The sequence below is a fragment of the Terrapene carolina genome, unplaced genomic scaffold (genome assembly GCF_002925995.2).
Source record: "Terrapene carolina triunguis isolate 2854851 unplaced genomic scaffold, T_m_triunguis-2.0 Scaffold233, whole genome shotgun sequence".
Taxonomy (NCBI): Eukaryota; Metazoa; Chordata; order Testudines; family Emydidae; genus Terrapene; species Terrapene triunguis.
Genome location: NW_020664584.1, coordinates 11,926,167 through 11,941,397, shown reverse-complemented (window position 1 = coordinate 11,941,397; position 15,231 = coordinate 11,926,167). Strand labels below are relative to the sequence as shown.

At 42.8% G+C, this 15,231-nt stretch overlaps 2 protein-coding genes across 4 annotated transcripts in view; one reads left to right on the top strand and one right to left on the bottom strand.

The window, feature by feature from the left end:
- The window catches only part of NFS1 (NFS1 cysteine desulfurase), a 37,756-nt gene extending 32,549 nt beyond the window's left edge, over nucleotides 1-5,207 (bottom strand). For 2 of the 3 annotated variants that reach the window (XM_024209935.3, XM_024209934.2), the window contains exons 1-3: nucleotides 4,229-4,600; nucleotides 2,471-2,587; nucleotides 605-688 (exon numbers count right to left, since the gene is read on the bottom strand). In XM_024209935.3, the coding sequence (XP_024065703.1) occupies nucleotides 605-688; nucleotides 2,471-2,587; nucleotides 4,229-4,600 (573 nt within the window). Of the gene's footprint in view, nucleotides 1-604; nucleotides 689-2,470; nucleotides 2,588-4,228; nucleotides 4,601-5,022 lie in introns of those variants that run through there. The other variant, XM_024209936.2, reaches the window with a different exon arrangement.
- ROMO1 (reactive oxygen species modulator 1) lies at nucleotides 5,172-14,881 on the top strand. Its single transcript, XM_024209938.1, has 3 exons — nucleotides 5,172-5,254; nucleotides 13,131-13,261; nucleotides 14,681-14,881. The coding sequence occupies exons 2-3, from the start codon at nucleotides 13,131-13,133 to the stop codon at nucleotides 14,787-14,789; spliced, it is 240 nt and encodes a 79-aa protein (XP_024065706.1). The 5' UTR covers nucleotides 5,172-5,254; the 3' UTR covers nucleotides 14,790-14,881.
- Nucleotides 14,882-15,231: the final 350 nt, after the last annotated feature.

Below are 15,231 nucleotides of genomic sequence, written 5' to 3'. Positions count from 1 at the left end.
TGGGTTAAAGGATCAAAAACTTTGGAAAATGATTGATAATCAGGATTTCAGCCACTCTTTATGATCAAGATTTCAGTTACATGAGCACAAAACTTCACCTGGGACAAATGGATTTTTAATCCCCACGTGCATATATCAAAAACAATTAAACTAATTTTCATCAAGCCTGAAGGGAAAAAAAGTCACCTTTGCTTTAATACCAAGGATGGAAAATTTCAGGCCCAAAGGAATTTGCTGAAACAGCTAGGTTAATTGTGGGGGATTTCAATACAGTTCAAAGATTTCTTCATTTTAAGGAATAGGTAAAGTACTGCACCTGCTCCAAACCATGGGTCATGGCCAGCCTGCTCCCGCCCACTAGCCCACCACTCCCTCCAGGTATACTGTGGCATGGCAGTCCATTCCTTCATGGAACAAGTTGGTCAAACTAGGACTGTAACAAAACAAGCATACCAAGCCTTCCACTAAAATCACTGTCAATTTATTAACCGTTCAGAGTCACAGATGGATCATTGGCAGCTTGACAACAGGACTTTACTTTGAAATCTGTAATGGTTTGGGGTTATTTAGTGTATATCAGTTGTATTATAAACCAGCCATTTACCTTAATTGCTAAATTATTTGATTCTGTAGCACCACTGGTAAAAATAATCTCTCTAGGATCTGCTCCTATTAATGATGCAACTTGCTGTTTAAAAAGAAATAAAAATGATTTGCTATTTCAAAACATGAAAATTGAGCTTATCAGACACGGAGAATATGTACAGCATCTCCCAGAACATCTCCTCTACCCCGATACTAGCCCAACCTGGACAGGATTATAGATACTATCTTTAGAAATGGCATTACACACATGTACTTCCTCTTTTAATGTGGAGGAGGATTTGCATAGGTCATTCGCATTCAATACTACTACTTGTTGTGAACATAAACCCTTCTGAAGGGATGGGAAAACAAAATATGCAACAAATATTCAGTGTATTCAATATGCAATATATCCCATATGCAACCAAAATACACCCAAACTTTAACTTATGTAAAACTCACCAAAGCAAAAATCCATTCACCTAGCTTGTTGTATTAAAACGTGAAGACCGTCTAGTTAACGCAAGGGCAGATACATGCCCGAGGGGGAGATTTTTACAGGTGCCAGAGGGACTTAGCAAGACAATTCCCATGGATTTTCAAACCCCTGAGGAGTTTTGGAAAGCCTCCCCCGACACACACCCAAGTCACCACTACTTAAATTGTTTTAATATAAAATACAGTAACTCCTCACTTAAAGTCGTCCCGGTTAACGTTATTTCGTTGCTGATCAATTAGAGAACATGCTCGTTTAAAGTTGCGCAATGTTCCCTTATAATGTTGTTTGGCAGCCGCCTGCTTTGTCCACTGCTTGCAGAAAGAGCAGCCCGTTGCAGCTAGCTGGTGGGGGCTTGGAACCAGGGTGGACCAGCAGCCCCCCAGTATCAGCTCCCCGCTCCCCTAAGTTCCCTGTGCGGCAGCCGCCCAGCAGGCTATCAATTGCCTGGCAGTTCAGATGTCCCTCCCCCCACTGCCATATGCTGCTCCCGCCCTCTGCCTTGGAGCTGCTCCTGGGAGCCTCCTGCTTGCTGTGCCGGGGGGTGAGGCGGGGGGGGGGGCACTAATGTCAGGGTGTCCCCCTCCCCCCTGCTCCTGCCCCCCGCTTACCCCATCTCCACAGAGCAGGGTACACATGACAGGGCTCAGGACAGAGGGAACATGCTGGCAGCAGCTGCTGTCTCAACTTGCTGATCTACTTAAAAAGGCAATGTACTCAGAGTGGGGTCAGCGTATTTAAAGAGGCAATGCGCATCTCTCTCTCTCACACACACACACGCACAAGGTGTGTCTCTCTGCCTGCCATGCTGTCTCCCCTCCCTCCATTTGTGCTGCCTTGTAGAGTGTGAGGCTACATTGACAACAATGTGTTAACCCTTGAGGGCTCAGCCCATTTAGCAGTAAGGAATTCCCTGGGAAATATCCCACCCTCTTACTTCACCATCTCAACCAAGCTGCACAATCATCATTGCTGTGTACAGTATTAAACTGTTTGTTTAAAACTTATAGTGTGTGTGTGTGTGTGTGTGTGTATAAAATATAGTCTTTTGTCTGGGGAAAAAAATTTCCCTGGAACCTAACCCCCACCATTTACATTAATTCTTATGGGGAAATTGGATTCGCTTAACATCATTTCACTTAAAGTCGCATTTTTCAGGAACATAACTACAACATTAAGTGAGGAGTTACTGTATGTGTTTTGTTTTGAGTTTGCCGAACTATACATAACATAGTAAATTCTTAAGTTGCTAGAGATCAAGTTGCCAAGTCCCACCTCCTAGGAACTAAACCAGAATTATGCGGGTTGGGATATTTTTATTTTTTTAAGCAACTAGTTTATGAACAGGAAAACGTAATTATGTTCTGTGGTGGGGCTGAAAAGCCTCACCTGCCTGGCTCGTTCCATAGCAGACTCACTCTCCCAGCCATAGGCATGAGTCCTGGAATGTGGGTTGCCATAGTAGTGCATTAGATAAGGGAGCATGCTGTCCAAAACTCTGGGGTCCTAGAAGACAAGAGACACTTTCTTAAAAGCAGAAAAAAAGCATTTTGTTTTTCCTCCCTCTTTCTTTCCCCTGCAATACGTATGCTCTGCTTTATCCCAGACCAGCAGCCAGCTTATTCCAAACTACTGTGGATGCAAAAACATTTTACATACACTCTGTATTAACCTATCTGGTGACTGGCAAACGTTTGCTAATAACATCCTGCAACAACATCCAACGCAATCTTACAAGCCAAACCTTGAACTAAATCAGAAATCTGTCTCAGAAGAGCAAGGACTTTCTAAGCAAAAGAAACACAAGACCCCCTAACAGTCACAGGAAATGATGTAAAAGAGAATTTTGAAAAGTTTTACATTTTATCCAAGATGACCCTTCATCACTTCAGAATTTATTTAATTCAAATGACATGACAAGACAGTACTTGATAATAGCCACCACCTCAAGGTACATTTATTGTAAGTTTCCCCCAGGAATATGAAGAGGTTTCTAATTATTAAACCTCACAATATATGTGTTGATGAATGACATTCTGGCTGTAACAAAATTATGCTGAGTGGAGAAGATGAGACTTCTGGAGAAAGACCTGCTCCTCAACTGTTACTAAAGTACAAGGTTAGAATTTTAGTTGCAGACCATCGTTAAAATTAGTTTGGTGTACCACTGAATGGAGATGCTTATCACCACAGTGACCACAACAAAGATGGTGAGTGCCTTAAACTGGGTAAACAACTGGACTTTCTTTTAAGCACAAATAAGGCAGTCTCTTCTCAATCCCTCCATGTTTTCAATGTTCCTTGGGAAGAGTGCAGTGAGAAGGAGTGGGTGCTGGGGAAAGCCAAGATGTAATTGGATAGGAGATTATGTACACTATGAGAACAAGAAGCTTGAGTTTGATGTGGTAAGAGAAGGAAGCTAATAGAGAGATTCAGTGTGGGAAGGAACGACACATCAAGAACAAATAAGGAAGAGTAGATATTGGGCTTCATTACAAGGTGATCATTCTTCTGGCAAGAATACAGCTCTTCCCATAGTTACTCGTGAGCACTCCGATTTGCTAATTGAAGTCTGCATTCCCCATCATTAAGGTTAAGATTTTGTCACAGTTATTTTTAGTAAAAGTCACAGACAGGTTTGCTGGCAATAAACAAAAAAATTCATGGAGGCCCATAACCTGTCTGTGACTTTTACTAAAAATAATAGGGGTGAGGAGTTGATGGGGGATGACTGAAGCTTAAGGGGTGGGAGATGAGAGCCCAAGCCCTGCTGCGGTGGGAGGGGTCTGCATCCGCCCCCCGCCCTGAGCTGCCCGAGAGCTTCGGCACAGGGCTGAGGCGGACAATGTCACGGAGATCTCTGGAAGTCACAGAATCCATGATATCTTATAAAAATATATATATATGGAAATATACCTATCTCATAGAGCTGGAAGGGACCTCATCGAGTCCAGCCCGCTGCCTTCACTAGCAGGACCAAGTACTGATTTTGCCCCAGATCCCTAAGTGGCCCCCTCAAGAATTGAACTCACAATCCTGGGTTTAGCAGGCCAGTGCTCAAACCACTGAGCTATCCCTCCCCCCATCTGGTTACAACTATAGGGTTCATTCTAGGGCACTAGTGTATGTTCACATCATTTTACCAACCAGAGGAGTAGTTGCCTGGACATCCATATACAACGGCCGGAGCGTGGATTCTTCACCAAGGCCTTTTTCTAGAGAGGAAAAAATATATACACTACAATGATAGCTGCCCAGCAAGCACAAGGGACAAGTAAGGACGCAATGCGAAGGAGAGGAGAAAGGCAAAACTTTCCAACAACAGGAGCAGACAGTGGTGCAGGAGAAGAAATCAGGGGACCCATAGTGAGCATGGAACCTTTCTAATGAGAACATGCACCACACTGGGCACTCCAAAGGAGAACCAGTCACGACCTGTACTGCTAGGATAGGGGGCAAAGACACCCCCTGCATTCTGACAAGTGGCCTTTTCAGCCAGCCCAGGGGAGCAGGCAGCATGGCGTACAAGAAAAGAAACATCAGGAGGGCTGAACCTTTAACACCCTTTTCTGTCTGAGGTGCTTCTAGGGCCGCCATCACTGCTGTGTCTGACAAGCCAGTCACAACACTCGGGTGGACCATTATCCCCGTGTCACAGGTGACAACTGAGGCACCGAGAGACTTGCCCAAGGGCACTCCGGGTGTCTGTGGGGGGCGGGGAACGGAGGCCAGGTTAGCACTATACCCAATGGGCTCCCTTCTCATGGGCCATCCCCGCCCCCTCCCGTGCCCACCAGCCATAGCAACCCGGGCACCACACGGCGGCCGGGCCAAGCCCCCCGCTCCCCGCGCTAGCTCGGCGCCTTTACCGCCGCCCTTGAGCCCCGCCAGGCCCTCGGGCCCCTTGGCCCAGCCCCCCCGCGCGGACACGCCCCACTCACTCTCGTGGCGCCGGGCCGCCCCCGAGAGCCGCCGGGCCGGCACACCCCCGAGCCCACGGGCCCCCCGCAGCGCCACCACCCTCCGCAGCAGCAGCAACATCCCCGCGACAGCCAGGCCCGGAAATAGCTCCTGCCCTTTCACCCCGACCCACGTGTCGTCATCGCAGCGCGCCGGAAGTGACGGAGGAGTGGCGCGTGCTGGCCGGAGGCGAGGAGCGAAGCGAGGAGCGAGGTGAGGGCTCCCCGGGCGCCCCCAGGAGTGGGCTGGGCGGGAGCGCGCCACAGAGCGCCTGGAATCAGCCGGGCCCATGGAGCTTCCCGCGGCCGCAGGGTCCCGGCTCCGCACCGTGCAGGCGCCAGGGCTTGCCCCAGCCCTGCCAAGGTGGGGGCCTCGCTAATGTCCTGTGGCAGTGAGTTCCGCAGCTGCCCGCCGCAGCCTCTCCTCTAAAGCCTCCGAGTCCCTGTGCTGTGTGACAGGGCGAGCAGGGACCTGGCCCCCTCTGGGGCGGGGACATCGCTCTGCGCCTCGCTCATGTTCTGTTCCGATTGTTTCCTCTCTGAGCTAAACTGGCCAGTCTCCTTTCCCCAGAGAAGCGTTATTCCTCGCTGCTGTAGCTCATTACTTTTTTCCCTAGTCTTGATTATTGACCATGCCCCTCTTGGGACAACGTAGGGGAATGGAAGCAGCCTCTTCTTTGCTCTGGTCTAAGCTATTCACAACGTAGCTGCTCAGAAATGTCCAGTCTCTGACCGTTTTCTGTATATGCTTCTTTATGTGAGGGAAACTTGTTGGAGAAGGACACTCTGTGTTCTGGGCATCACACAAAACGTCTGGCTGCAAAATGCTTTATGGCCAAGGAGACTATGCTTGTCCTGGTTAGAATAATACCAGAGTTTAAAAAGCAACAGGTAGTTCAAGGAGTTTTTTGCAGCCTTCAGATGAACAGTTTTGGTTGCTGCATAATCTGGAAGGAGGCAGTTTTACCTAGCATGGGGTTTTTTTTGGGGAGGCGGGACAAAATAAAACTAGTAACCTCTGTCTGTTGGCCAAATGTATTTGCCAACTGTGAATGCAGAACAGAGTTTATGACACTTCAGAGTTTATGACACTTCATAGGAACTGAGAAAGAAGTATAAAACCTAGACTGACATTTGTGTGGATGAGCTTCTGTCACAATCTGAGCCCTGTTTGTAACAGATTATGAATATATAATAATTCTGATTTTCACTGACAAAGTGTGAGTGCTTGAGTTCTAGGGACTGGAGGGGGCAGGGAGAGTTTCTTAGTGTCCATTTGGATGATGAAAATGCTTTTTCAAATCTGGTTAGCTAACATAATTTGAAACCTCCTTTTACATCTAGTGCAGGCTCCCCCCAGGTTATAACGTGACCAGCCAAATTAAAGGTGCTAATTTGTATCTTTACTAAATGTAAAAGGGGGGTTGAAATTATGCTAGCTAACGGAGTTTTAAAACACTATAATTTGTTGTCTGGACAGGTCTTTAATGCCAGACATCTGTTATGCTGTTCACCATCCTGTTAAATATATGAACTAAGTAATACTATTATTTATCATTAATAGTCCAAAATTATGCAATAGGTGTTTGTTTTTGCATCTGGCATGTTGGACCATTCCAGTGCATTGGCACACCCTAACCCATTGTAAAGTCTGCCTTTTATCTAATCCTTCCTATCTCTCCCTTACCTTTGCTCATTGTTTCAAAATGCCATTTGTCTGCACCGTATTGGACAGGGGAATTCCAAGCTATTAGAAATTCTCTCTAATCCAATAAATGCATGTCTAATTGAGTATCTATTAAATGTAGGTATTAGAGAGACTGTATGGCTCACTGGCAGATTAGAAAAGGGATACAGAGGCTTTCAATAACAAGGTCATCATTCATTTTCACCTCAGGTTGGTAGTAACTGAAAGTTATTACCATCAGATGACTGACCAGTGCCATATGTGAAATGAGTTATTAGTCTTAGTCCAGTTTGTACTGGACATGCACCACCACCACAGATTGAACAGGCATGGCAACTGAACTCAGCTCTAATTCCTAAAAGTGGTCTCTCCAGCAGGCAGCGGCATATCAGTGGGGCAGTGTGGAGAATGGTGCACTGCAATCAGGATGGATTTGATTTAAATCCTAGTCAGGAAGACTCTATATAATCATGGATTTCTACATGAAAGTGCGTTCTTGTTGGTTGTTATAACCTTAATACGTATTCTTCACAACTCAGAGATAGATGCAGGTTTCATTTTTAGAAGGTACACACTATACATTTTTAAAGTGATTCATTTTGAAAACTTTTCAGATTAGTTTTACAGCTATATCAGAAAATGAATGATTGATTGGTTATTTCATTTACCAAAGGTAATTGAAGCAGATATTTATGAAGTCACTGGGAGGTGAACGATCTCCAATTCAACAGGTTAATCATTAATATTTGGAGGATTTTCTTGCCATGCTGTATTAGGAGGAGAACATCACCAGACAGACATTTAAATTGTTTTATTAACTAAAACAACAACGTTATGTATACTGGATTTTTTTTCTTCAGCAGCAAACATAATATTTTAACAAAACAAGCATTTGAATTTTTGAATTTAGTTAAACATTCAATTTTTTTAAAATCAGGTTTGTTTCTGTTAAAATTGTTTTTAACTAAAATAGTTAAATGAAATATTAAAAAAAAAAAAAAAATTAAATCGACTATGTCAGCCAGGTCAACATGAGAAACTTAAAATATTGGCTTCTGCAGTTAACTCGGTCGTTTTCACCTTCATTTTCCTGTTTGTTCATAATCTGGAAAAGAAAAACAAGCTTTCCTGCTTTTTCAGGTTACAAGAAACAGGTTATTTAATTAATATTTTAACTTGGAAAATGTGAAACAATGAAATGAAGTTCTTAAAAAATGAAATAATCATTGCTAAAAAAAAGTAGCAATGTTAACTTCATATTTAAATGTGAACAAGACTGAACAAGTACAAAAGAAAAGAAAATGAAATTAAACAGGAAACACATCTAGCAACGGTGAATTGGATTTAAATCATGATTTAAATCACTAGTTAGGAAGACGTGATTTAATCATGGATTTCTACATAAAAGTGCATTCTTGTTGGTTGTTATAACCTTAATACATATTCTTCACAACTCAGAGATAGATGTAGGTTCCATTTTTAGAAGGTACACACTATACATTTTTAAAGTGATTTATTTTGAAAACATTTCAGATTAGTTTTACAGCTATATCAGAAAATGAATGATTATTTGGTTATTTCATTTTTACCAAAGGTAATTGAAGCAGATATTTAGGAAGTCTTTGGGAGGTGAACTCCAATTCAACAGGTTAATCATTAGTATTTGGAGGATTTTATTGCCATGCTGTATTAGGAGGAGAACATCATCAGACAGACATTTAAATTGCTTTATTTAACTAAAACAACAACGTTATGTATTCTGGATTTTTTTCTTCAACAGCAAACATATAATTTAACAAAACAAGTATAAGACTTTTTGAATTTAGTTAAACATTCAAGTTTTTTTAAAATCAGGTTTGTTTTTGTTAAAATTGGTTTTAACTAAAATAGTAAAATGAAATATATATTTAAAAAAAATTAAATTGACCATGTCAGCCAGGTCAACATGAGAAACTTAGTCGTCTTTACCTTCATTTTCCTGTTTGTTCATAATCTGGAACAGAAAAACAAGCTTTCCTGCTTTTTCAGGTTCCAAAGAATTTCTCAATTTCTAATGAATTAGTCCAAAGGAAGAAAATATTCTTTCTACACTGGCAGAAGAAGCTACTGCTGTTAAAAGTGAGATTATCACTTCAACCGTCTTTGAATCCAAGTGCTTAAGTGACTTCCACCAGTTCACTGGTGTGACTTTCTTTAAAACATCATCAGCAAACATATATTTCTTGAATGATTCACCCTTAGCTCTGAAGTTTGTTTATAGTTGGCATTATGGCGGGATGATTGCTGGATTTCCATGTCATAGCCAACTCCTCTTCTTCAGCAGTTAAGGTTTGACCCTGGTAGCGAGTATTGAGAATATTTGCAAGAAAATGAGCTGCAGATAGTGCTTCTCCAATTTGTTTTTTAATGCTTGTAATTTAACTTTGCATATTTCTCTTTTAAGATCTTACTCAGTTCCTTCCAAATTTCAACAGCGTCAGCAATAAAACAGCTATTGCCCTGCATTTTGTTCAAGGCTACAGAAATAGGCTTCAGGGTACTCAGCATGTGTTCAACATTTCTCTTAAGCCCAATGCTGAGAACTTTGGCTGTGACAGTGCCCTCTATTTTTTCACGATTTTGTTCACAAACTGTCATCAGATTAGGCCAGTTCTTGATATAGTGCTAAAAACAGTCCACTACTGAGTTCCATCGCACGTCTTGTAGGAGAGTTAGCTTGGTTCCTCCCACTTTTTTCAGAGCAGCTGCTGCAAAGTGGTTGTTACGCAAGTATTTTGCAATTTCAACATTAGCCTTTATTTCTGGTACACTGAAGTCTTTGGCTAGGAGGTGCATCAAATGAGCACTGCAACCGTATGTTATTAGCTCTGGACTCTCTTCTAAATACTTTCTTCTCATCTTGGATACATTTGCAGCATTGTCTGTGACCAAGCTGCATACTAGACATTTGAATTTTTTTTCACCGTTTGTTATAGCTTTTACTGCTACTTCTTGTAAGTATTCTGCTGTGTGTGCATTTCCTGGTGTATCAATTGTTTCTGTAAGGAAGACATTCCCTTCTTCTGTTGTCACACAAGCACATACAACATGATCATTGTGGAGATTGCTCTTCCCATCAAGACTCAGGTTAACAACTTCACTCTCTAGATCTTTTGCACACTGCTCAATTTCTTTCATACACTTTATCCAGCAATTTGCCTGGGACATCTGCTCTGTTGGGTGGACTGTATCCTGGTCTTAATGACTGAACCATGTTAACGATGTGTGGGTTCTCAATCATAAGGAAAGGAGAGTTTGTTGCATAAACAAACCGGGAAATTTTTTCATCAATTACCTCTTTTTCTAATCTGGTTCTTATCACAAACTTATCTGTGGTGGTTTCTGGATGATGGAGATTTTTTTTTCTTTTTGCTACAGGTGATATACTGTGGCTATGTGACATACATGATATGACTGAAACACTATCGTTGACAGATAACTCTGAAACTATAGAAAATGATGGTGATCTTGAAGGTGGATAGTCTTCAGAATCCTGTATGTTGAGGATGGATTCTCGTAAACAAAATAAGTCAATGCAGTTATTTAATTATTATTACCATACTGCTCATTTAGTATTACTCATTGCATTCACTGACACTCAGTGCTACTTTAAAGGTAAAATTGTAAGAGGAAGATCTGCCTATTTCAGCTATTTATTTTTTTATATCAACTGCATCTAAAATGATAGTACCATAGAGTAACAACTATATTTTTTGCTCAAACATGAGAATTCAAGAATAGTCCAGAAGGAAGACAGGCAGTCCTTAAGAAAGAAGTAGGAAATAAAAAAGTTTACCAACCTGAAGATCCTGCATGTTCAGAGACGTTCCTTTCATCATCTTCAAGGCACCTTCCTCCTGAGAAGGAACACTTCTCATGATGATGTTTCGTTCGGGCAACCAGGCCTTGCATTTCTTTGTTGCACTGTTTGCGTTTTGCATGCATGCCTGTCTTACCCACAGGTAGAGGAACTTCGTTAAAATATTCCCAAGCTGGGTCTCTCTTACAGCCTGCTGCCATTATAGGTTTTCACTTTTAGTGAGAGAATGGTATGGTAGATCTCAAATCAATGAAGGCTACACTCAGAAAGTCCTCAAGACTTATGGAATATGCTGCTCAAACAGTTTCACTTTTGTTTCTACTGCCTGTCCCTCCCTTCTCACATTTATCTCCAGACTTCTTCTTCTTCAGATCTATTCCGCCCCCAACTATCTTCTATTCATTGAACTTTTTGAAACTTTGCACTTTTAGAGAGAGGTAAGGGATTGATTGGGTATACAAATTTGCAGAGGGACAATAGAGTTGAAGTCTGTTATTTCTCACCTCTATATATTATCTAAAACATTTTTGCTGTTAGAAGCATGTTATCTCTGGAGACACAAATCCAGTTTGAGAACTGCAAACCTAAGCATCTCTGATGGTATCTTCTAGACTGAGCACTGAGTTTCATTGGGTAGATAGAAAGATTAACCTAAGTAATCTATACAGAAGCCCCTGGAACCCCGTAAAATTGGGTCCCTAATCCATGAACTATTGAAACTCATTTACAAAACTTTTCTTAAACATTACATGAATATGTTCTCATACTATAAAATTAGAATTTATAATCCCTATTCTATGATGAGATATCTTTGAGCTATAATGTATCTTAATTAAAATTATCTTTAGATAGGTTTTTTCCCTCAAAAAGCATTTTATCAAAAAAATCCAATTTAAATTAAAAAAAAAAAGCATTGATTTTTATCCACCCTGACTGCAATTGCCCAAACTGTGTGTTCTGGGGATAAAAAGAACCACAATCTCCACAGCTGTCAACCAGCACCTTTTGCAAGTACTGAAATTCACATACAGCGTTGAGCACAGGGGAATTTGAATGTGAATCTTTGTTACAGAAAGTGAAGTCCTGACAGATTTTTTCCCCCTGCTCTGAATGGGGGGGGGGAAATCGACATAATACAAATAGCCTAGGGGCTAGGAATTTGGGAGTCGGCTGTTTCATGCATCAGCCAGTAGGGTGTGTGGGAGTGCCTTGGATGCAGTGTGTTCAGGGAGGGAAGGATTTTTGCTTTCAACAACCCCTCCAGGCAATGCTTATCAAGGAGAGGCTCTCTCTCAGACTGAATGGAGTCCCCTCAAGTCCTTTGTCAGAAATATAGGGCTTGTCTACACTTCCTTTTTGTAACGCTCTAACTTGCTGGCTAGGGGGTTGAAAAATCACCCACCTGAGCGCAGCAAGTCTGAGCACTTTAAAGCGATAGTGAAGACAGGCTCCCAGCGCTCGGAGCTAATCCTCTCGTGGAGGTGGATTACCAGGAGCGCTGGGAAAGCTCTCTCCCAGCACTCGCACGCAACCACACTCGCACTTCAAAGTGTTGCCACGGGAGCGTTCCCACAGCAGCGCTTTGAAGTTTCCAGTGTAGACATATCCATAGTGACTGTTAATGGAGGTGTGAAGGTTTGTGTGGGAGCAAAACAAGTCTATCATCAGGACAGTCCTCCTTTTGCTCCTGTCTGTTCCCAGTATTGGGCCAAGATGCAAGCGTGTGAAAACCTTCTCTGTTCCCTGACAGCGTGTCCTCTATTTAGGAATGGGAACTGTAAGGTGGAGAGACAAAGTAAAGCTGAGGCTCTGGAATCAGGTTGTTCAGTGTTTTGCTAGTAAATTCCTATAGAAAAGTCTTTTTAGGTGCTAATAAGTGGTAGCTGAATGAGCAGGTACTGTGACTGCACAGAGAACTAGCTAGTCACATTGGCATGCAAATACTCAGTTTGCACATGCCCTCTCCTAAATTGTATGAGACTCAGGCCATGGCTATGTCTACATTGCACAGCTTCCAGCAGCACAGCCAGGCCGCCAAAGCCTTGCCATTGTAAGGCGCGCAGCGTAGCTGCCCTTTGTTGCCAGGAGAGAGCTCTCCTGATGACAAAATAAAACCATACCCAACAAGGGGCGATAGCTTCTCCACCGACGAAGCGCTGTCCACTCCATTCTTTTCATCATTAAAACTTTTGTCATTTAGGGGTGTGGTTTTTTTCACACCCGTTAAAACTTTTGTCACTCAATGAAAGTGCAGTGTAGACATAGCCTAAGTCTACCCTACCACTTTAGTCGGTGTAACTTCTGTCGCTCAGGGATGTGAAAAAAACCCACCTCTGAGTGACACAAGTTACACCGACAGAAGCGCCGCTGTGGACTCTCTAGTGTAGACATGGCCTCAGGCACGTAGTGTCTTCACAGCTGCTGCTGTCCAATCCAGCAGGAAGCTTGTCATCCACAGGAGGAGGTGGTAGGTCGGGGGGGGGGGGGGGGGGGAGAAAAGGGGGGTGGTTCTTTTTTGTTTTAAGTGTCTTGCTTCTTTTCCAGATGCCTGTGACTGTGGGGCCATATGGACAGTCCCAGCCCAACTGCTTTGACAGAGTGAAAATGGGCTTCATGATGGGCTTTGCTGTTGGCATGGCGGCAGGGGCACTGTTTGGCACATTTTCCTGCCTCAGGTATGTTGGACGCAGTTAATTGTAAATGTCAGTCCTAGGAGAAACTGGGACAGAGGGAGGGGATCTAAAGACTTTGTTCCATTTTGTAACATAGATGGAATGCTACCTGTGGCTCTAAACCAGGCTGAAGATTTGGAGCATCCAAGGTGTAGAATTAGAAATTGGACACGCTGCCTTTGCTTGCCATGTACAAACGTACAAAGAGCTCTTCTCTTAGCACTGGAGGTTGTATGTGGCATCTGGCAGGGTCTTCTGTTGTCTTTACGTGCTGTTTTCATTGCATATCAATGACTCATTCGTTGAGAGCAGTTATCCTGAGGTGTTCAGTGTTTCTCTGTACATGAAATATTATAAATTATAAATAACTGGTAGACCGATGGGCTCTTTAGTATCTTACACCAAAAATATATATGCGCTTATTTGAATTCTCTTCAGCTAACATCACTGATATATGGCCATGGCTACACTGAATGGGAGAAACAAGAACCATGAGTTGTTCTAAAAGTTGTGTTTAAAAAAAAACAAACACAACCCCCCATATCCCTCCCATTGATCCTCTTCAAATCCTGGTGAATGTTGTTCATAGGCACCACAATATTGGCAGGAAATGCAATCCTGGATGATCTGAAGGAGCAGTAAGAGATTGCTTTTTATCTGACTTGGTAAAAGGGATATTAGCTGCTTCAATTTGCCCCAAAATTTAACTCATGTAAAACGAAATGTTTATAAAACTCATGGCAAATAAACCAGCACATTTTAAAAGTCCAAATGCACACAAGTGGTTATAAACAATTAAACTTTCCATGCAGTGTTTCCATGCAAATATTGCAGCAGGAGGAACCTGAGGGAGAAAATCACTTTGCTTATTTTTATTGTCCAACCTCCTGCAAACAGAAAAAAAAAAAAATGCAGCTGTAGCAAAGATTCAGTTGGGCTTCAAAAGTTCCCACTTCATTTTTAGTTGAGTGTCCCTTTAAATGTAGTAAATCTCACTGCCTCAAGCACATGCAGCTAGACAGGGCTCAGATGCAAGCGTCCAGAGTCTCTCCCCTCTGGCACTCCATACATAGAGTGGTGAATTCTCCTCCTTAGCCTGTATAACTGACATGTCACAAACACAAAGAAGCAAGCTGCCCCTCCCCGTCCTTCCAATGGATCACAGACACAAGGGAGTGCATCCATTCTCCCCTCCCACTCATCCTATGCACCCTGAAGTCACTTGCTCCAAAACCTAAAAAGCACATTGTCTGTACAGTCTAGAAGTGAATTAAGCCAACTCTCCTGCCAGGCACCTGATACAGAATGTCCGATGATAAAATCCAATATGCTTTCCAATCTGTCAGGGATGGATTGTCTCTTCAGCAGTAGAATGGCCTTGGTCAGCCTGTGTGGAATCTTGCACTGTTTTCTCTCTTTCAGGATTGGCATGAGAGGACGAGAACTGATGGGTGGAGTTGGCAAAACCATGATGCAAAGTGGTGGCACGTTTGGGACATTCATGGCCATTGGCATGGGAATCCGCTGCTAACCTGGAGCATGGGATTTTTTTAACCTGAAGACTAATGCCCCTGTTCAATCATTCCACCTATGTAATATAATAAAATTTTTGGGTATCTAAAATGTTGAGTGCTCAATCCTACTGAGATCATAAAGTGCGGTATAAGACTCTGCTAGTGTGCTCTCAACAAATTGAACTGCAGTGTTTTCTACTGAACTCCACACTGCCTGTGTTTATGAAGAAACAACAGCCCACAGCAGAGACAAAACTCAGTGCCCCTTTCCACATGTGGAGAAGAGGGAATTCTATAGGAATAGTTACTTTCCCAAAGTCAGCTGGCTCTCAGCCTGGGCTTGGCCATTGTATCCTTAGGTCTCTTGCCTCCGGGTCCCCTCTGGAACCCCCACTCCTGGGCAAGCTCACTGTTCCCAGCAGGAGTAGGGCTTATTTCCAAGATCCTTCCTGAGTCTAA